We start from the raw sequence: 22,493 nt of genomic DNA, 5'->3' as shown, positions 1-22,493 counted from the left end.
GGAAAAATTTCTTCACAGAAAAGGGTAATCAAGCACTGGAAAAGGCTGCCCAGGGAGGTGGTTGAGTCGCCATCTCTGTAGGTGTTTAAAAGGTGGGTAGATGAGGTGCTTGGGGACATGACTGAGACAGTTCTGGTTGGAGCTGATGATCTCCAAGGTCTTTTCCAACCTTATGATTCTATGATACACATAACGTTGTCTGCAACTGAGAAATGAGAAAATGGAGATTAAAATTGACCAATGACAATGGAGAACTAGCTACTGGAACTGAAAAAATAGTAAAAGACAACTCCCTCTTCTTTATTTGAAAGGGAAATGTTTTCCCTGGGGTTTGAAGCTCCTTCTATTATATGTTTAGGGAAAAGATATGGGAAGACTTCATTTGCTGGTAACTCCATTTAAATTCTGCTAAGGGTGTAAATTTAGAGAAAAGTTCTCAGAAACAGTGCACTAGGGAAGGGATTATTTTGTTGGTAGGAAAGAGAGGCAGGGGGAGGATACATGCAGCAGGACTTCTGTGGCCTTGCCAAACCAGAATGTCTCCTGCAAACTAAGGAGATGCTTTCAATCAAGTAGTTCCACTAAAGAACTTTGGACACTTCATTCTTTTATTCTTTTTTTTTATTAGTTGTCATTCTTTGACATGATGAATACTTACAGCAGTATGTTAAAAAAGATACAGTTAAGTCTCTTGGCATCACTGCATAGCAGTCACAGCATTTTCACACAATCTAGTGCTTCCTTTCAGAATGATGCATATGGCATATACACGCACATATGGGGGCTGATTCTTGGTCCCAGTGAAGTTGGTGGGACCAGTGTTTGGCCCATAGACTCGTATAAGATATGTGAATATGTATATATAAAATGCTTTACAATAAACATGACATATACAATCTTGAATTTAAAGATAAGCAGAATATATTTTTACATCCAAGTCAAACTTATGCTCTTCACTTAAACTTTATGTACCTAAAATATTGGATGGATTATAGAAACAAATAATAGAATAATAGTTTGCACCAATCAAAGTAATTTGGATACATATTCATGGCATGAGCTTGCCTAGGATTTGTGTTTTGAAGTGGCTTTTTTGGATTTGCAGGATCTTAATTCAAACTTAAGCACTGATATTTTTTGTGGGCCATGAGCCGGCGATGGTGGCATCAGCAGGGGAATGGGAGTACTTTATGGACAGCTCAGCTGAGTGGCTTTAAAAATACAAGGCTATAAATTATGGCTGGCACCCTGATACCTGAAAATAAAATTAAAACTACTTGGGTCTTTCTCCTTTCCAAGGCAACTCAGTTTGGAAGGGCTAGTATGCATTCTGTCTCTGTTTTGTTGGAAACTTTTAACAGACATTTCAACCACAGACTGGAAAAGCTGGTGAGATAGCTATGCAGTGGGAAAATGGGTTTATCTCATTTATTCTGGTAGCAGCCTTCTCACTGATCATTTGGGGAGACTTTGATTTTCTTCATGAAAACCAATCGTTTATATAAGGATGATTGGCCGACGTTGCAGATTACATACAACTGCAGATCATGTGGTTTTTTTTTCTTTCATAGACTCTACTTAATCTCTGCTCTGTTTCTGTATTTTAAATGTACACATTTTCAGCGGTCCTTCTTCCCCCTTTTGGTTGGTGTCTGGAACACTGACACTTAAGAAGCCAAAGGTAGGCAAATCTTTACTTAACAAAAAAGCATACATATGCATTATTTCAGTCAGTCTAGAAGTTCCACTTATCATCACTCTCTTTTGTTATGTTATTAGTGTTATTTATACAGAATTTTCCCATTTCATGGCATGAAACTTGCGTTTAAAGAAACTAGGTTTTAATCTAATGAAATATATTTGTAAGGTATGAAAGTGTTTAAACTCCCGCTTTTAGCAGTTTTCTGCTTCCTTTCTTATATGAAAAACCTAACTCAGTTTTAAAACAAATCTTTTAGCTGCACTGGCCCAATAAGAAAACTATTTACAAGGGCTTTCTGTAATGTGGCTGTAACAGTGCTGACAAGACAAAAATCTGTATTATCTACATAGATGTTTTTATTTTCTGTGTATCTAGCATTCTGTTGGCATCTTGGGGAGAAATACCAGTACAGAAATGTCCCCCAGACTACAGAATACCAAATACATGCCACAACCGTATATACCGAGCACTGGTGCTGTAGGACGTGCTGTATTGGGTGTGGTTTGGCTGGGAAATCAAACAGTACCATTTTGCATTACAGACCCCAGTGAATTTGGCTGCCAGACATCTGCTGCCAGAGGCTAACTTTCCAGCATACTTTCATCTAGAGCACCTGAGGCAAACTGGCCCAGACCCAAGCTTGTGTAATGGGTTTGGCTTACAAGTACAGAAGCATTTCTCGATCCACCCAGAACCTATTATTTCAAGCATTGTTTCATTAGACAAGGTCATTGAAATCCAGTAAGGATGTCCAGTGCACCAAAAAACCTCACAGCCTGTTCACTTTAAAAGCAGCTTTTCAAAGTTGCTAAGTTTTAACTTGGTAAGAGCAGACTCATAATGGACCCTGTAGGCTCTAATTACAAAAAAGATCTGGGTTTTACTGTAGCTATAACCGAACTTGATTTGTACCTAAGCTTTCCTGTTGGACCCGTTTCCTGGAAGCTCCTCAGAAACAGCTCAATAATGTATCTGTCAAGAGCTTTTTATGCTGCTAGACACCATGTTTGTTTAACTAAACTTCAGAACATTTTAAAAAAAAATTCTTTGAACTAGATGGGAAAATGGCTTCCATTTCTCAGCAAAAAGACAAAACAAGGGAAAATAGATCTGTTTGTATGTATTTAAGTGCTTCTAAGCAGTACATTACACTGTTCATGTAATGTCCTAATAATTGTCCTAAACCTGTTAGGAGAAGGAAACACACACCTAAAAAGCTGCAAAGTTGTGATGCTCCCACCTCCACCATCAGGTGCTTAAAAAGACATTTATGTCCTATAGTTAGAAATAATTTTATTCTACTACAACTCTCTCTCTTTGCTTGTTATAGTACTTTCTGATCTGAATCCCATTTAGAAAAGGGAGGAAAAATATTTTCTACTGCTTATAGATTACATGAGAGCAGAGAAGAAAAAAACCTATGTTCTTGGGATGCTTTGTGTTCTCAGAGGGATCTCCAACTTCCTATTCCACTGGGTTTCAGTCTCTTTTCCTGAAGATAAATGTCCACTAAATTTGTAGCGTAAAACATCCTTTACTAAAATTTAAGCTTTTCATTTCCCTTTAAACATAGTAGTCACCTTATGAGCAAAACCACTTTGTCTAGTAAGGTCAATATTCCCAGTAATTGAGAAAAATTCTATCATATCTCCCCTTGCACTTTTATGACTAAATATTATCTTTCTCAAACACCAACTTAAATAGCTCTTTCTTTGTTGGCCTCTCCAATGTATTCATATTCAAACATGATTATATGGTCATATCTGCTAGCTCTTTTGGAAAACAGCTACACAGATCTGATGTACTGGGGGCTTACAACATCACCATACTTCACCTAAGTAAGTGCAATTGATTTTTCTGGGGGTAGAGGAAGAGGGGACAATCACTTTGGTGCAATGCAGTAGTGTCAGAGAATACAATCTCATTGAAAAGATAGAAGCTTAAAGAAAGTTTTACAGAAGTTATCTGAACTGAGGTTGTTCATGGCATAGATAAGGCCAAGCATGAGACCACAGAAAATTCCTCAGCTACTACGATAGTTAAGAGGATTTTTCTTAACTGTTTGACTAAAATGCATTTTTTCCTTCATCGGGTGCGACTGATCTAAAAGTCAGTTGAAGTATTAATGAAAAGAGAAACATGAATGAAAAAATAATTTGATGCTGGCTATCTAAGAAGGGAATGTGGGGTAAAAATCAGCTACACTGCAATATCACTCAAGAAAACAACTGGACTCAAGAAATATTAGAATGTCGTGCTTTTTAGATCACTAAGCTATTTAATAAAAATTCACACTCTTAAATAAATGGTAATCCGGTTGAACTGTAGAATTATGTGGTGTTGCTGTGGGCTTTGGTTTTTTTTTTGAACTTAAACTTCAGGCTATGTGAAGCTCTTGCCTAAACCAAATGTGCAAGGTGCCATGGATTAACAACACGGACCCATATGGAATGTGTTTGAAGTTTTCAAGAAGTTATCCTGCCAGACTTCATTCCTCAATGACCTTTGATACACCTTGGATAGTGGAAAGGCAGTTCAGAACCATACCTTGTGATCATATGATTTTGGCAGCTATCAGAAGATGAAGGATGCTAAAAGTTAAGGCTTTTATCCACAAACAATGGTGTATATTAATAAACTCTATACCATATTTACAAATGCTTTCTCTTGTATTAAAACAGTATTCTGTTCACAGTGCCAATGTTTTTACAGGTAGCAATCCCACAGTACTCCAGTATTTTGGCATGGGAATCAGTAGCAGTTTGTATTTACAGAGACTGTACACACATGAATATAAACATGTTACTTGAAACAGTACTCAAAAGATAGATCTGTTTGTGTTTCAAAGGTTTAGACTGCACAACACCTTCCCTTTCGTTTGCGAGGGCATATTGTTCCTTGCAATGAGAAGATGCCTGTCTTTTATCCAAAGTGGCATAAAAATGATTACCAAAATGAGCCTTGTTACACTGGAGTTGTGTACATGGAAAGTATCTTCAGTCCAAGTTTTATAGATCTGGTGTTTAGTGCACAGAATACAAAAGTTAAAAAGGGTTTGTTTTTTTTTTTAATTACTAAAATAACCAGACTCCCTCTGCCCTCCGTGAGGGCTGACTCACTCAGCCAGTGTCCTCTGGATGCTGAAGATGCTGGTGGTTTAATGCGCAGCCCAGCTGCCAGCCTGGAAAGCATATGGTGCTCTGGGCCTATATACATATGTCACAGTATGACTCATGGTAGCTGTATATCTAACCAAGAGTACCTCTGTCTCCCCTGTTCTCTCAGTAATCCTTCCTGCTTCATGGCAGCTGTAACCAGCCCAGCTTCAGTACTGCTCACTGGGACTCCGCATTGAGGCAGTTCATGATCAGAAGGGACGAATGACATCAGGCATATGCAGAACAAAGAGTGGGGAGAGGACCATGAAGGAGATCCAGAAGGGAATCTAGCAGAACCGCAGGCTTGTTAGTGAGAACCCTTGCATCTTCTGCTTCAACACTTTTTCCCTTTCCAGGGTCTTGACAACAGGTTCCTACCTCCCCAGGATTTTGTTTGCTGCTGTGATCAAGACAGAGATAGCAGTGCTATACGGAAAAGTGCAAAGCTTCCACTAAGGAGTCTCTTCTTCATTTAAAGTCTGTTCTTGGCTGCCAGTCACTTGACCTGAGTGGTCATTGCTCCTACTACTGCTGTGTTGCTTGTGGAGCAAACTCCTCCACTTGGCCTTGTTCCTCCTGAGATGGTTTAGCATATTTTCAGATAGGGGGGTATCACCTGTAAACTGGGCCCACTTCTCAAAGAGTGGCTCTACGATGTATGTCATGAACCCTGGGGAAAAACACAAAGGACAGCAGGTAAAGAACAAACTAATTCCCTGAGTGCATTGCCCCATAGAGTGCCTCGAGAGAATGTAGCAATATAAGTGGCAAAAACTCAGATGACACCTCAAACAGCCATCAACTTCTTTTGAAATCATAGCTTTTCAACAGAGCAAGTAACAAGATGTGGCTCTATCTGTGTTTAACAGTAAAATCTGTGAGAGACAACATCCTTTTCTGAGGAGATTTCAGACGAGAAAGTAACTGGTCTGTAATCACAAGTGCTGGCTGTGATTCTTTTCTGCAGATATTAGAATGACCTCCTTTTTTCCCTATGCAATGACTCCTTTGTCTTTCTATTCAATATTTGGCTTAGATAGGTTTCTTTTTGAATATTTTTATCTAGAATGTGAATCATAAGCTCTTACGGTACCTACAATTCTTATTGTTAAAAAAACTAGATTGAGAGAAAAAGAAAAGTTTCTCTTTGAGCTTGTGCCATACTGAAATAAACACGGAGAGATGACAACGAAACTAATACTTGCCGATCTGTATGCTTGGTATTGTATCCTTCTGTTGATTACAAAGGGGGCTTATTTCCAGTTCAAATTTTTGTTCCAGGTCACCTGCAAAAAAAAAGAAAACAATGTCCTGCCACTGATCTCTCTTCTCCATACCGATGTCAGAGTCTTGCAGTGACTACAAATGTGCGGATTTGAGCAGCTGACCATGTTAAATGTCTAAATACCTTCATTTTTTGACTTTGTTTCAGCTATCAGAGAAACTGAGTGTGCACACAAAGGAAAATCTCACTAAGGACAGGTGACTTCTAAATGAACACTTAATCTGACCACTTACATATTCTGAAGACCTTAACTTTAAAAACAGTTTCTCTCACATGAAATATTTTCAGGACACTCTAGTTCAGTTACTTCATGTTCAAATGTCTTCCTGTGAAAAAAAAGGTAGAATATATACTTTACAAGAAATTAATCTCCAGTAGTATTGTAGTGTGAGTTGGGCAGCACGATGGAGCCTGGCAGGTCAGCTGTGTCTGCCCTAACAAATAACAAGGGCCAAAGCACAGGCTTGGGCAACATGAGTTTATGTGTCAGGAGCTATAGAATTCAAGTAATAAACGTGGAAAAAGAGCTATAGTATTCACCTTATAAATGTCCCTCATCCAGAGGGACCTGGATAAGCTAAAGAAGTGGGCCTGTGTAAACCTCATGAGGTTCAGCAAGGCCAAGTGCAAGGTCCTACACCTGGGTTGGGGCAATCCATGGTTTCAATACAGGATAGGGGGAGGAGATGATTGAAAGCAGACCTGCGGAGAAGGACTTGAGGGGTGCTGATTGATGAGAAGCTCAACATGAGTCGTCAATGTGTGCCTGGAGGCCATAAGGACAACTGTATCCTGAGCTGCATCAAAAGAAGTGTGGCCAGCAGGTTGAGGGAGGTGATTTCCCCCTCCACTATGCTCTTGTGAGACCTCACCTGGAGTATGGTGTCCAGTTCTGAATCCCCAGCAAAAGAAGGATAAAGAACTGTTGGAATGGGTCCAGAAGAGGGCCACGAAGATGATCAGAGTGCTGGAGCACCTCCTATATGAGGACAGGCTGAGAGAGTTGGAGTTGTTCAGCCTGGAGAAGAGAAGGCTCCGGGGACACCTTAGATTGGCCTTCCGGTACCTAAAGGGAGCCTACAAAAAAGCTGGGAAAGGACTGTTTACAAAGGCTTGTAGTGTTAGGATGAGGGGGAATGGCTTTAAATTGGATGGGGAAGATTTAGATTAGACATTAGGAATAAATTCTTCACGACTGGGGGTGAGGCACCGGCACAGGTTGCCCAGGGAAGCTGTGGCTGCCCCATCCCTGGAGGTGTTCAAGGCCAAGTTGTATGGGGGCAGCCTGGTCTGGTGGGAGGTGTCCCTGCCCATTGCAGGGGCAATGGAACTGGATGCGCTTTAAGGTCCTTTCCAACCCAAACCATTCTATGATTCTATGAAAAAGGATGAAATTAAAAGTTTTGTTTTCTAACTGTGGTATAACTGGGTATCAGGTACAAGCCTTTGCTGCTGCACTGAACTTAAATCACTAATTCCCTCTGTGGGTCATGAAGTCCCAAGAGTCACCTGCACAGGACTGACTCAAGACAGCAGTTGGACTTGAAATGAAGTGGTTGGCCAAACTCCTAGCAACCTTCATGACACAGTATTTGACTCATTGGAACAGGAAGTCTTCAGGTGTAAACAGCCCTGAAGACATATGCAGGGAGCGTCTGCTTGTGACTGACCTCACAGCATGTTTCAAATTGTTGGAGAACAGCTTGGCTGGGGGATCTGCTCACTCCAGATGCCATCTCAGACCGCCTCTGCTGCAGAATTACTATATTTGGCATCGAGAACATGCTTATAAACACTCAGTAGAAACTATGACTGCAAATGCAGAAATGGTCACACAAGACAGTCTTCTGCACACAGCTGAGACAGTTAGGAGATGTTTTTTTTATGTAGTTGAAGGTAATCAATAGCAATGATCATGCATATGCTGGAGTGGTCACAGAGAATCACAAGCTTGATGGATAGAAGAATTCAGCAGTAAAGTAGCTCAGGGAATCTCATTCACTCCAGATGAAGCTGCTGTTGCCATCTGGACACCAATCACCTGTCCTGCTACAGAGACTGCATTTCCCTATGCCATCATGCAAACATTGCTGCAAATTAGTTAAGGTTGGCTGTTTTTTACTAGGTACCAGCTCAAACGTGGCTTAAGTTTGTATTGCAGAATTTTAAATGAATTCAGAACTTCGTTATGTGCTCTTCCAGTGTTTGTACCACTTGCCTTCAGCTCTCAGGATGCTCTGAACAAAGAATTTAGTGGTGATTAAACTCTGCTGCACCCTGTGTTATAGCACAGCATGACCTTGCCTATGCAGATAGAGCCAAATGGTGTAATTACTGTGTTTAAGAAAAACCCTGACTGACTGCACTCTCTGCAGGGGTTTGAAAACATTTGCAATAGGTCCTAGCCGAGCTTTGGTTTGCCTACTTTGGCCCTTTCAACAGACTTAGAAGAGCCTGGCATGCTGGGAACTGTGTTTGAAACCTTTATCTGCATTTGTGTGCAGAAGAATGTGTTATATTTGGGAAACAGCGAGGGTACGTCTCCCATCAGAGTTGTAACAGGAGCATGAAAAGCGAGATAAAACACAGTGGACAGTGGGTAGGAGTTTGGTGCAGTGTTGCCCTGGCACCATTCCAGCTCAGAAAAACTAACAGTGATTGGAGGGTTCTCAGAGAAGAATCCATCCGTAGGCTCGCCAGCTGAATTCAAGTACTGAGGCACAGCAGATCACCCCAGATTCCTGCCTGATGCTACTACAGGAACAGCTAGGGCAAAGGAATACTTGCTGCTTTTTTGTTCCTTCCTTTTCAAATGAGGTAGAGTATCTCTTCAACCGCCCATTCTTGAGGGGCATTTCAAGGCAAACTGGGTAGGCTGAATGCTCCCTCTGTCTCATCGCACAAAAAGCCTGGAAAGCCATGGTGAAAGGGGACTGCTGCATGTGAAGGGACTGACCTTGCCGGTAAAACTCTTCGCAGACCCGTTCGCTCCACTGTTTGCTCAGATCCCAGAGTCGGCAAGGGTTGCAAATGTCAGCGCACTTGAGCGCAATCTGAAAGCAAAGAGAAAAGTAGTGGTGAGAAGACAAATCAGCGTCTAGCAGTACTTCAGCAGCAAACTTGCAGCCACGAAACTCTCAAGCCTCACCAGGAATGCTGGGAAGGGTTAAGAACACCTTTTAGAGACTCAGCCTCACCCAAATAAGCCTTCTGAGGAAAGAACATTTATTTAAGCCACAAACAAAACTTTCATTCAGCCCTCCGCTTTAGCGTAGTGAGAACAAGAGGAGGGCCAAATTCCAAGGCTGGGAAGTCTTTTGGATATTCCTTGCAAGTAATAAGCCAACAAAAGCCTGAGGCTGGCTCCTGCTGACTGCCTGGCTCAGCATCCACAGCTGATGGCAAGGAAGAGAAGAGCCAAGCTGGTGTATGACTATTTGGGCATAATTTCTCTGCGGTCTCAGTGAGTGACCTTGTATATACTTCAGTCACACTTAATGTCTGCATATTTTTGTTTACAAAGCTAAGTACAGGGTTCTCTGCACTCCCCATGGCTTGGTTTCACTCAGTTAACTAATACTTTTAAGCGCTTTGCAGAGGAATGAATATAGGAGGGCAGGAGGTTTTTAAAATCAAGCAACTACTTCAGAAAAGTAAACCATGTAATAGTCTGTCTGCCTTTCTGCCTTGGAACAAGATGTCATGTGCCTTGTTTCTTCACAGATCAAATACAGTCAGTTTGCCTGACAGAGGTCAGAAATCATTCTGGCACCTGGGAGGAAAATAGAAATATTTCCTTTATAAATTCAGACCTGTGAACTAGAGGAGGGAAGTCTCCAAGTCTCCTTCTTTCTCGATTAAATTGATTAGCCTTAGTGTTACAGTCTGTTACAAGAACATGTCAAATATTCTTTAACTCATCCTGATCAATCAAGTTTTCTTGACATTTTATATCCTTTCTTCTTCCACAGCTAAACTACCAGAAAAATAAATTTCACCATCTCTGTGCCCTGGGTCCTATCTTCAAGAAAGTGCATAAGAAACTTTTTGCCATAGTTGAGATCTGTGCCTTTGGCATTTGCACAACTTTCTTGCCTAATCTGTAAGCCTATTGCTCTGCCCTGCGTGGTCCACGCAAGGAATCTGACAGAAGACAGTTTTTCATGGAGACAAGCAGATTACTACATTTCCCATGCTGGTGGAGGGGGAAGAATTAACAGAACACACTTCTTTCTTTGCAGCTGTCACCTTTCCTGGAATCTTGACAAAGTGATAACATGAACATGTTTGTTTTATTAATGATAACTATTACTTAAAACTGCTTTATGTATTCAAGAGAGAAACCAATGTAATTTCTCCTAAGAAGCATGTATACGCAGCTACTTTAATCACAAAAATGCTTTAATAGGTAGAGATTTATTCTGAAGAGCCTGTTATTGATGGCAGTTTAGGTGGAAGAACCAGTTTGAATCTATCTGTTTTTTAAATAAAACATGGTTTCCTCATTAGCTGCATAGATCCAATAGAGAAGCACCTGCTGCCATGGCAACAATTGCCTGTGTAAAGGCAGTTTCTGAACATCCATTCCCGAATGGGACTTGGGCACCCAAGGCTGTCTTGGAAACAACACTGACCAGGGGGCTCTCCTGCGCGGTGCTAGGAAATAACATGGTGAAGTGACATTTACCAGAAGAGGAAATATAATTGAAGCACTACCTGGAAAGATAAGCAGCAGTCTGGAAATGAAGTTATTAATAGCTTATCTTCATTTCTCAGCATCTGACACTCTCTTGTATCTGTTGCATTCACAGTTTTTTAACTCAAGGAAATTACATAAGAAAATAGCGAAGACACTTTATGCTTGCCTGATATGCCAAGTGGCTGAAGCAAAGAGTTTATGGTGATAGATAAGAAGATGCTAAGTCTAGACACGTTATCATATGGTCTTTGAACGTATACTAGGAAATACCGTGACTTGAAAAATGAATAAAAAGCAATAGTAGAAAAATATTTTTTAGTTACCTGAAGCATAAAATGTCTGTCTTGTGCATCCTCCAGCCTCAAATCCTGATTGTCAAGGTGAGATTTCAGACGGATCAAAAACTCATTCTGTCTGTTGATGTCTGTTGCCAGGATCAGGGAGCCCAACTGCTGCTCGATGTCCTGTCTGCAGTTAAGGAAAATAAGCCCCTTCAGTCATGCAACTGTTGAACATCAGTAGCTCAAAACCACTTGCTGTGGAATGTAGCTAGCATAAAGCTTCCCCTTTCGTTATAGATCCAGTCTGATCTGTTTAGTCTGTTCAGTCTCTTCTGGGGTTTGTAGGGTACTACTGTTCCAGCAGCCTAAATGAGTTCAGGAGGAATAGATAATGTAGAAAAATATTGACAAAGATAGTTCTGAAAGCTTCTAAAAAGTGCTAGGAAAGTGAAACAAAACCCCCAAACAAACGTGATGCATCTAGAAAAATGGTCACATCTTGCTTCAGCTGGGTGCTGAATATAGCAATTTAAAAGTTGCAGCTGAAGTTGTAAAGGACTGATGTCCTTTGAAGTAGGACTGCAGTTGTCAGTATGATGCAAATGATTTCTAGAGGGGTAAGGTGCTTATAGCTTCTAGGTAACTTGTTTGTATTCTTGGTAAGGTCATCTGTGATCAAAACCTAGCATTGCAGGCTGTTTACTTCTCTCTATTTCATGCTTTTTAATCACTAAATATTTCTATATTTGGTTGGTTCTATGTAAAACAAAAAATGTCAACAATGGATCTGAAAAGGTTCATTTCCTGCTGGGACTCCCAATGCTCCTGCCATTGGCAGTGGCTATTCCAATGCTGCAGAAGTGGCAACGTCTTAGAAAGTACTTCTGCTGTATAACTTTGTCTCATGATTTCATAATGGCCCCAAGAGAGGGCAGGAGTTCACCCTATTCTGAAGCCTGCACCTCTTTGCCACTGTCCTCATAAGAAGAATGAAGGAAGCCATGCAATAGTTTGTGATGCATTTCCTCCAGCAGACACTTACGTCACCTCCTTGGGCAGATGGGTGAGAAGCCGTGACTCTCGAAGCATGCCTATTGTAGATCGCCAGTGATGATTTTCTAGCACTGAAACGTTCTAGGGAGAAAAAAAAATGAATTTCAGGTGGTACAGATACTGATTTGCCACCCAACATGATTCCTAGAGCTGCTTGGAAGTGCGCGAGCCTAAAATGAGTGCTTTTTAGCCACCCTTTTGATTTGAGGAATTGGCCTGGATTTCTAGAGTTAGGCACCTCATGCTTCTACATTGCCTCGCTAAGGTCAGCCCTAGAGCCCTGTTCTACTGTTTTTGAGCCCTGCTGTGAACATAGGAGCTAATCTCATCTGAGTGGGAGGTAGCTTGCTTTTCAAGAGATTTATTAACAAATTAATTAAAACAGGAGTGCAAATTCATACTTTCACCTCCTACTGATTCCAGGTTGATTTCTCAGTTTCTACAGTTTGAATGCAGAGCAGACAGGAAAAAGAAAACAAAAAATTTCCCTTGGTGAATGGCAAAGTCCTCAGTTATCCACAACATACACTGAAGATGACTGTCACCTAGCAATAGAGACGCTCTCAGGGGAGTTACGGCATCTGATCCCAGTTTGGAGCAGTTCATGGGTTTTGCAGTAGATGAGCACTGCATTAAAGCAACCCAAACACAACTAAACCTTTTAGACAGGTAGCAGAGTGAGGACTCCACCCTGTCACTGCCAACTGGAAAACAACTCAGAATCCCTCTCTTTAGCCACTGTTGGTCTCTGGCTCCCTTCTACGTATTTCCACAGCTCTAAGGTATAGCTGCATTAGTGCTGCCTTTCCTGCTGGATGTGATGCACATCTTCCACTTTTTCAAGAGGGACTGATTAGTACTTTCTCCTTAAGGCTTCCCTACCCTCCTTTTTAATCCTGTCATATCTAATGACTGTCGAAACACTAAACATTGCCAGTAACCAAGATCATATTTGCATTTTTATAGTCTTGTCAGTATTTATCTTGAAATTTTGTGCTGAAAATTAGTGCACATGTAAGAGGGCAAATTTTATCGACTTGCCACGACAATACTTTCTGCAGTATATTTGATTGCTTTTTGAATTCACACAATTGCTGATATGTTGCTTTGGTTATGTTTGGTCTTCTCCCCACCAGCCCCAACAGAAACCACAGATACTGGGGAAAAACACCCAAACCAAAACTGACACCAAAACTTTCCAACTATGCAAAGACTAAGTCCTTGGAAGAGCTGACAGACTCAGAACTGAGGATCAGCTATGCAATACCTAATATATTTTATAGCAATTGTGTTCATTAGCCAACTTAAATATCCCTCTTCTCCTTTCGCGTAAATATCTCAGGATGGACTTTTGCAACCCAGCACTCTGACCAAGAAAAATAAGGGAATGTAATAGGACATAACAATTGGTTTTCTTTATTTTTTTCACTGTCCTAATCCCAGAGCTGAATCCTGGTACCAACAGTCACTGCAAGTACACAGGCTGCCATCTTCCTACCCTAAGATAAATGACAAACCCTGCCTGACCATCAAATTTGTCTTTTTGGAAGGCTTGTGCTCACATAAGATAGAGCCAGCGTGCACATTTCCTGCATCCCCAGTCTGACTGCACCTTCAAAGCATCCTGTCTGAGGAGATCCCCCTCGAAGCACACTGTACCCCCACATCCCTTCCAGCATGGCAGTATTATTTGCTGGAATAAGCTGCTTCAGCAGCACCTACCTCAGCCAGGGAAATACCCTCCATGGATGCAGCTGCTCTCTGGCCAGGCTGAAGGCCACTCAGAACAGGGCTGAGCTATGTAGGCATCTGAGAATTTCCTTGCATCCAACTAAGAATTACTCAAGGGAAAAAGGAAATTAGCAAATTGAGGTATCCATCCCAGAGCAATTCCACTTCTGTGAGTTACTGCTCTTTGTCAGCTGCTGCAAGGAGAACTTAAAGCTACTCTACTGCCCAGTTTCCCACACTCAAAGTACACGGAGGAGGGAAAAGGAAAGGTCAAGTTAACAAGCAACAACTAAGCATGAAGTCATATGACTCCCCTTTTAAATGTAAGCAGTCAGAACCCCTGAAGCTGCTGCCAACAATTAGTAGAGTCAGCTATTCCAATTCGGAACACTCTACTGCCTTATTAAGACTAATTGCCGTGAGCTATCTGATTGCCTAGGTTGGTGGGGAGATAACCTATGCAGGGAAAAGTCTATGTGCTGGCTTGCAGGCTGGGGTTCTCAGCTCTAATCTCCACAGAGCTTGCTTCCCATAATTTCTTTTTTTTTTTAAAAGAATTGAATATCACAAGTTTTTTTTTAAATGCTGGATGCTAGGAAGCCTCTGTCAGATATACCGCCTAAAACTAGTGGATTGCTATAACACAGACTTCAGGACTGTGAGGAAAAAAAGTGTCTTTTTAATTAAGACTATCACAAAATCTCTTATCTGTGACTTTACTTGAGCCACTCAAACCACCACACTTGACATATGCACTTGGAAAACAAGAACATGAAGAGAGCAAGACTTGCTATTAACTAGGTGCAGAGAAAACTTCAGTTTTAATTAAAAGTGGAATGTGATCTAAATTTCTTCCAGTCTAGTCATCCATTCTTAGTCATTCAACAGTTGGTTTAACTACACAATGTTAACCACCTAAAATTGTACTTTAATTTGAAATGGTGCTTCTAAGGAAGACTGCAAAGTAGAACTGTCATAAATGTCTAGTTTATACACATCTCTATTAAAGCTGTAAAGTGTCTGTTCATAGATTTCTGAAACCTGTACTGCAGATGTTGTTTGTGACCATTCTAGATTACTAAACTACCACCCTTCATTTAAGAGCCAGACAAAGATAGATTTCAACTCTCTATTACTGAAGTTATAAAATAACATTTTCTTTACATCAATGCTATTTGTTTTCTTAGGAAATTCATAATTAACTCTCAGTAAATACAGTTTCTCTTAAAAAAAAGGAATATGACATTTTCTGGTGTTAAGTTTTGATGTGGTGGGCAGGATTGTATCATGTTGAGCAATCTTTAGTTCTATGCTGCATTCAGTCAAGGCAAGTTGAAATAATGTTGGAAAAGCCAAACGTATCAACCAGGATTTGAGTTAATTGTAACATTTAAGATTACAGAGACATAAGACAATGAATTATTTATTATGAAACTTTTATTTTCAGTTGTAATGGCCAATGAAAGTTACTTAGAAGCAAAGTCTGTATCATACAACAAGGAATGCTGTTGTGGTCCTCATAGAAGGCTAAGTGACTTCCAGGTCCCTACCATCAGCTTTTACACCCTCATCTGTCCTTGTAATGCTAGCGACTTGAATGAGTCACATCTAATTTGTGGGAAATTATGGTGCCTCACACGCAGTAGACTCCTGTGGAAACTACCCTATACGTTACAAAAAATACACTGCATCATAAAATATGGATTTAATTTGAAAATAAATATTGAAAGTTCTGAACTCCTTGGTGATGACACTCAATCATCCTGAAACATGACTCTCCTCATACACGCCCTTCAGAAGCTGCCAAACACTTTGCATTTTTGTCAAATACTGAATGACCTTGTTTTGCAGACCCCTTTTCCAGATGATTCAAATGTAAAGTTCTGATTTCAAATTGTAATCAAGAGCAAAGAGAAACCATAAATGGATAACCCTTAGTCTCAGTTACTGCTGTCATAGTGGCAGACAACTGCCAGCTATGTTAAAACTTACTTTCTTTGGTCACTATTCTGATTAGCCCTGGTAGTTTTGTGGCTCTGCTTTTTAAATGACAAACCCCTAGAACCCTTCTGTTTCAGTTTCAAGCATATGTTAAAGCACTAATCTTGAGAAGAATATAATTTATTTTTTAAAAAAACATTTACGAAATCTAAATTTTTGACTAATAATGTTTCCAGCACTTTTTTTCCCAGCACTGTTACTTCAATTGGCACCCATGTACTGTATACTAGTGAAATCTTCAGAAACGATCAGGGATCAATTTTATATAAAATAACGTAAGTCAAACTTGCGAGTGAATGCCCCTAAACAGGATAGTTAAAAATTACATTTGCTGTCAAAAGATTGTGTTTTCTGTGTTGCCATTGCCTTTTCTAACCAACAATTGAAAGAATATTCAAGCCCAGTTAGCTGAGCAGAAACCACTTCTCCAAGATACTAATACTTTATTTTACTTACATTTCTTTCAGGCTAGCATGAATTTTCAGCCTTATTTTTTATTATGGCTTCCCACTACTAATTTAAGAAGAAGTTGTTTATGCCTTTTTCATAGGACTAGGGTTTTTGTGGAATGGCTCTATCCACTTCTTTACAAAGGACCCTTAACAAAACTTTCCCGAAGTCCCACGGCTTAGTCCCCTGGGTTTTTTCCCTCCCCACTCAGCTGGCCTGACATTTAGCAAAGGCTGGAGTGAAAGGCACCAGACACGTATCGGTATGACTTAATAAGCTGCATCAGCTTGTGATGAGGCCAATCACACATATTTAAGGGTCTGAGCATCACAATGCTGGGGCTCAGGGCAGGACAGCTGCACTGTTACACAATCCACTTACAAGAAAACCCAAACACTGCTTGAGTAGGGGAAAACAAGGGAGAATCTGTTTTCAAGTAGTAAGCACACCACAGCAACTCCCAGTTAGCTAAGTATGTGTAGAAAGGTGCACAGCTACTAGTGAGCCTTCTTCAATTAGATTAATTTTAACCTTGGAATATTATGTTAAAAAGGCTGAAGTTGACCTTTTCAGAGCTAGAATCAATACCTACTCTATTTATTAGCTATGACTTTAGTGCAACTAAAATGATTTATGGCATTGCTCTGGTGTGTATATTTAAGTATAATGTAACAAATAGATGTACACATATATAATAACGTATACACACATGCAAAGATTTCGCCCATAAGACAGTTGTAGATAAAACAAAAAGCTACAGTGAATGCCTTGGGCCAAAACTACAAATACAATCAAAAGGGACCACAAAAATCAGGCAGGATGGTTTCATTGATTATTTCTGAACAAGAACTGCCTATGTTTTTATTTCAGTAAGTCTTCTAGTACTGCTTGCCAGAGCTGGGAGGATGTATATCAGGTGAAGGACAACTCTATACTTATCTCAGGCCTATGTTTCTTTCTCTCTGAAATCTTTTACTGGCTGCTCTTAGAAACAGGATATTGGTCTGGACAGCCTGTGGTGTGACCTACAGTGGCTGTTTTATAACTCTAGGCATGTTCACGCAGCTATCTACAACTTTTCCTTTGGTTTCCTCTAAATTCTATTTCTTTTTTAAATAGCAGTATTCATTAAGTATTTAATTTTACTACAGCCACATGAAGCAAAAATTTCTTTGAATGCCATGCCAATTCAGAACATGCCTGCTGCTTACTTGCTCACTGAAGGAAGATGATGTACAACTTGACTCGCATGATTTTACATCTCCTTTCCACGGTTCCTTACCCTTGATGATCTACAGTGGAAATAACCCATGCAATTGTTTTGGCCAAAACATCCTCAACAAAAATCTGACATTTTCACCTTCTTTCTCATGTGTATTAGCTTTGCTGTAAGAAGAGACATCCAGTGAGGAGGTTGGCTGAACTTGTCCAGACTCTGAACTGCAGGTTGATTTGATCGAAACACCCTCACTGCCAGATTTTGAGATTCAAGTTCACTACGAATTGCTTAGACTCTCTTTGACGCTATTTTACATATTACCAACTTGATGAGCTGTTTTACCTGGTACAGGCTGGCAAGGTGGTGTTTAGTTTTGATCAGAAAGGGTTGATTGACTCCTGGATGATCCACGTCATGAGTCGCAGCAGCTAGCAGTCCCAGCATGACATCCGATGGGGTAAGGAAGTTGGCAAGCTGAATCACACATGTTAATCACAAGAATATGAACAGTCAACACGTTTTTTTATTTTTGGCAAATAAACAAACCAGCTGACATCATAGCATTGCTCAGTTTTGTAGACATTTGTATGCAAATATAAAATAAATTTTGCAAACAGTATTTTTAAGGTGACTGTTGAACAAACAACTATAATAAAGATATCAGACTATATACTCGTATTTCCTTACAGTCTGTATTTCTTATCTTTTTATCATGATTATTGTTATAGAAGTGCTTGAGCTGAGCCTAGAAGATGCAGTTTAAAACTGTAAATAAGTATACCAGCAGGTTGACACACGTTAGCATATGTGATGAGGGCTCTGCTTCACACAGTATTTAGTTAACACCAACAATAGATCAGGCTTCATTTTTCTAGCACAACACTGTGCTGTAAAATGCAGAGTTTATGAACTTGAAATTTCAAACCTAGCTGTTAGATAGCTCACTTCAAATATGAGTATTTTATTAGAGAACATAATTTATCTTTCTTTCTTCAGACATCCAAGTTTGAAAACCTGTCTGATTTTTTTCTTCTATACAGCTTATTACTCAGAAACAAATTTTATTATCATTGGAAAAAAGAAAATTGGAAATATTAACATTTTCTGAGATTAGGGTAGTTATTACCAGCCCAATAAGTCTATACAGAGTACAGGTCTATGAGCTGCAAGAAGCATCCTGAGGTGACAAATAAAGAGCAGCATGGTACAGATTCTGCATGTTGTCTATCCTCTGCACTTCTTGACAGAAGGACCTTCTAGATCTTACAGGAGATGGAAATACAGGAAAGCTGGGCCTGCTCCTGTCCTCGCTTACCATTGCTATTTTCTAGTCTAACAACCTGCTAATTCTAGCAGAACTTCCATTCAATTAGGTCAAGCCAGGGAAGATTACACTGTGGCTCAGCATTATGGTAGTACGTTGCCCAACGCCACACCCCCAGGTTGCGAGGGCTTGCTGCAGTAGTCAAGAAGCTGCTGTTCACTTGTACAGCAGAAACTCTTGCCACAGACCCAGTCAAAGGGACCATTTCCTCTTTTTCTGGTGTTGCACTACCCAATCTGGTGTTCTGAAATACCAATGAGAGGCTTATGCCCTGAAATGACAGAGCCAGCGGCATGTGCTGCCTTCTACTGGCTTTGCTGGGAGGACTGGAGCACTGGCAGATAGCTGGCATGCCAGATCTCATACAACAGCACTTTTGGATGTCGTCTGTGTGATGAAAAGTGACTCCATTAGTTTGTGTGAACTACCTGTAACCTGTAACTGACTCTGCTACTGCCTCGTTGCTGACTTCAAGTACGCAATCTTTATGCACTACCTAAAAATAGCTTTTGAGCTTTTTGTTTTCAATCCTGTGGAAAGAAAAATATCTCAAAGCATCACCAGTGTCATTACCTTGGGCTCTCTCAGATAGCAGTGCATAGCTTGTGTGACATCAGCAGCATGGACAGCATTGTGGTATGGGTTCTGGCTATGGTAATCTTCTTGAACCATAACTGGGAACCAAAACAGAAAACAAAGATCCTTTGGTCTCTGAATGCTATGACCACAAGTGGAAACTGGACTTAAAATACAATTTGAAGTTTTACAGTCAGCTGCCTAGGGAGTTTCTTCAAATATCTGTAGCTTACTTAGGCTAGTGCTCCTATTCAGACACCTTTAGAGAAAAAATGCATGAGAGGATTTGTGAGGTCCAGGGGGATATACTGGGTCTAGTTCATAAATCAAGTCTTTCTTGCCTTAGTAAAGGCCCTCATTCAGGAGTAAAATAAATAAGGAAGAGAGGCAAATTTATCCACAACAGAGTGTAATTATTTATGCTGCTGTCATGGGGGAGTAGTATTTCATTAAGGCAGTACCAGCTATTTTGTAGCAGCAGGGTGTGAGACCCTGATACCCTGGTATAACTTGTTATTTGAGTGACTAGCAATGGTCAAAGCATTCTTACATCCTTCGGACAGAGAATCAAAACATAAAAAACTGAGGTATTTGGAGCAAAATCTTCTGTAGCAATTTCAGTTGAACCCATGCATCCATTTTAAAACACCAGTCCCTCTTGTTTTAGTGTGCAGTGCTGGAACTGATCCAGCTGGAAGACTGAGTGATAGCCTTTTAACTCTTAACTTTCACTTGCACAGAAAATCATCAAGACATGTGCTTCACACTCACCTATTCCTTACAGCAATGCCTGCACCATTAGGTGCTCTAGGGGCACCACCATGTGAATGCTGGAAGCTGTGCCCAAGTCTTGCCTGAAGTGCTCTCCTAGATACTACCAAATTAATTAAACGGAAAGGTAAATTTCCCATGGCACTTGTCTCGAGCACAGGGAATGGCACAGAAAGTCCCAGCCTTCAGTCTGTTTCCAGCTCCACCAGTGTTTGAAGTTGCAGTGGGTAATCCTTTAAACCCTGAATAACGCCAGCTCTAATTATCTGAGCGTCCACTTCACGGCCGCCCACAGGGGTCAGAAACGGCAGAGAAATTTTGTCTGTCTCCACACCAGAGAAATGCTTTCCACAAGCAACAATTACACAGTCTTAAAGAAGAGACCCTGCCTTTGAAACCATCTGACAGCCAAATAAACTGGCATTCAGCTACATTCAAAACATGATGCAAAAAGTAATTGATTTTGGCCAATTTCTTCTTTTGGTTCAGTGACAGCATGGGGCTAGTATTTCTGTTGGCAGTAACAGCAGCAGGGGCTTTCATCAACACTATTCAGTGCAGACAGCTTGATATAATTTGTTAAATTTTGCACACAAGCTTTTAACTGCCCTGGATCTCAGTGGTCTATTAGTCACTAAAATAATAACTCCGTACCACAACTGTATTGTGCATGGGTAGGTTCTGTAATGTTTGTCTGTCTGTGTGGGCCTACTTGTCCAGCCACATCTCTGCATGGTGTACTTTTTCTTAAGTCAGCATTGCAGTTGTGGTACTGGGATGTTTCAGCCCCATGCAGAGTCTTCTGAAGTCCCTCCATGAACTTAACAGGTACTGAATTGAGTACCTGAGTGTCTGTACATTATATGCTAATATACATCACAGAAATGTTTTAGTGAAATATTTGCAACATCCTGATTTTGAATAGATAGACAGACCAAGCCAGGGCCTTTTTTGGTGCCTTACTTAAGCTGTAAACTGCACTCAAAGATGGCTTTGAGGTGAGCACTTACCTAAAAACCTGTGTAATGTAACCATATCTAACTGGAAATGGTGAATAAGTCCATGCACATTGAAGAGGTGACAAAGCAGTGTTACAAGACTGTTTCCTAAAACCAGAAAGGAACAACTCTTAAGATTCTCTTAACATGCAGCAATAAAACACGCAAGGCTAAAAATCTTGGTAGTTTCCTAGCTCTTAGTCAGCCCCTAAGAAGCTCATATAAATTACTCCAATATACAATCAAGCTTGACAGCATGGCTCTACCAGTGGAGTGCCATTCCTGTGCCTAGATGCCATAGTCATGTTCGCTATTTCAACATGACAAAAAAGGCAAATTGACAAGGATTCAGCTAGAAACCTCTTGATAGGCTTGTTTGAGAATCACATCACTTTAATTCAGGTCTACTTCCAGAAGTGATAGAAAGAATACCTTTTCTGCCACTTTAGCTTGCCATACTGTACTAATTAATTAATTATTGATAAATCAGCAGTTTGTAATTAACTTTTTTTTTATTCTACACATGGCTATATAAACATGTTATTAACCCATGTACCTAACTCAGCTAAAATTGCATCTTACAATGATGACACAGGCAGGAAAAGAAGAGCTGCAGTATTTACGGTCCCATGTACCTCTGTAAGGTTCTGCTGTCCTTAATGTAAATTCAATACTGGGAACACTGGCAAAATTGAGCCTAACTAGTATTATAAAATCAAGTATACATACACAGAGTGTTTAAAAACATTTGCACTGCAATGTTTCCAGAAAACTTAGAATCCCTGTCAACCCAAGCAACCCATACAATGTATAAACAGTATTTGAAGAGACTGTTTTGTCTTTCAATGTAACTCAGGAAAGAAAATACATATACGTATAAAATGCACATGGAAGCTTATTTGGCATTGGCTATAGAGCCAAGGTGTAGAAAGGTAATTTAGGAGAATTCCGCCCTTGGTCCCCTTGCCATTTTCAGTCATTTCCACTCTTCATTGTCAGTTACTCAGCTGAACTACCCTCTAAACGAACTTTTTTCTACACCTTCTGTCCCAGCCAAACCTAATTAGATTGGGGGTTGATGAGTGAGGGATCTCTAATTCCCATAGGCAATACAGAAAGGAGAAAGCTGTGATCACAACCCTCTTCAGCAGTTCAGCTCAAGAGGTACAGGCTAGATACCAGTGTATGTCGTGTTACAGGCATAAGCTTCACAGATATTTTTTTTCCTGTCTTAATAACTTTTCC

At 40.4% G+C, this 22,493-nt stretch overlaps 1 protein-coding gene across 3 annotated transcripts in view; it reads right to left on the bottom strand.

Annotated features, from left to right (window-relative positions):
* Window positions 1–910: 910 nt before the first annotated feature.
* PDE7B (phosphodiesterase 7B) overlaps window positions 911–22,493 on the bottom strand; it is a 173,859-nt gene continuing 152,276 nt past the window's right edge. For all 3 annotated transcript variants that reach the window (XM_069851976.1, XM_069851977.1, XM_069851975.1), the window contains 8 exons: window positions 21,261–21,356; window positions 19,477–19,577; window positions 17,922–18,053; window positions 12,168–12,259; window positions 11,168–11,312; window positions 9,102–9,198; window positions 6,066–6,146; window positions 911–5,530 (listed from right to left, as the gene is read on the bottom strand). In XM_069851976.1, coding sequence (XP_069708077.1) covers window positions 5,313–5,530; window positions 6,066–6,146; window positions 9,102–9,198; window positions 11,168–11,312; window positions 12,168–12,259; window positions 17,922–18,053; window positions 19,477–19,577; window positions 21,261–21,356 — 962 coding nt within the window. In that variant the 3' untranslated portion in view covers window positions 911–5,312. The remainder of the gene's footprint in view (window positions 5,531–6,065; window positions 6,147–9,101; window positions 9,199–11,167; window positions 11,313–12,167; window positions 12,260–17,921; window positions 18,054–19,476; window positions 19,578–21,260; window positions 21,357–22,493) is intronic.

The sequence above is a fragment of the Phaenicophaeus curvirostris genome, chromosome 2, assembly GCF_032191515.1.
Source record: "Phaenicophaeus curvirostris isolate KB17595 chromosome 2, BPBGC_Pcur_1.0, whole genome shotgun sequence".
In the NCBI taxonomy this organism is placed as follows: Eukaryota; Metazoa; Chordata; class Aves; order Cuculiformes; family Cuculidae; genus Phaenicophaeus; species Phaenicophaeus curvirostris.
This window is presented reverse-complemented; position numbering and strand designations above follow the sequence as displayed.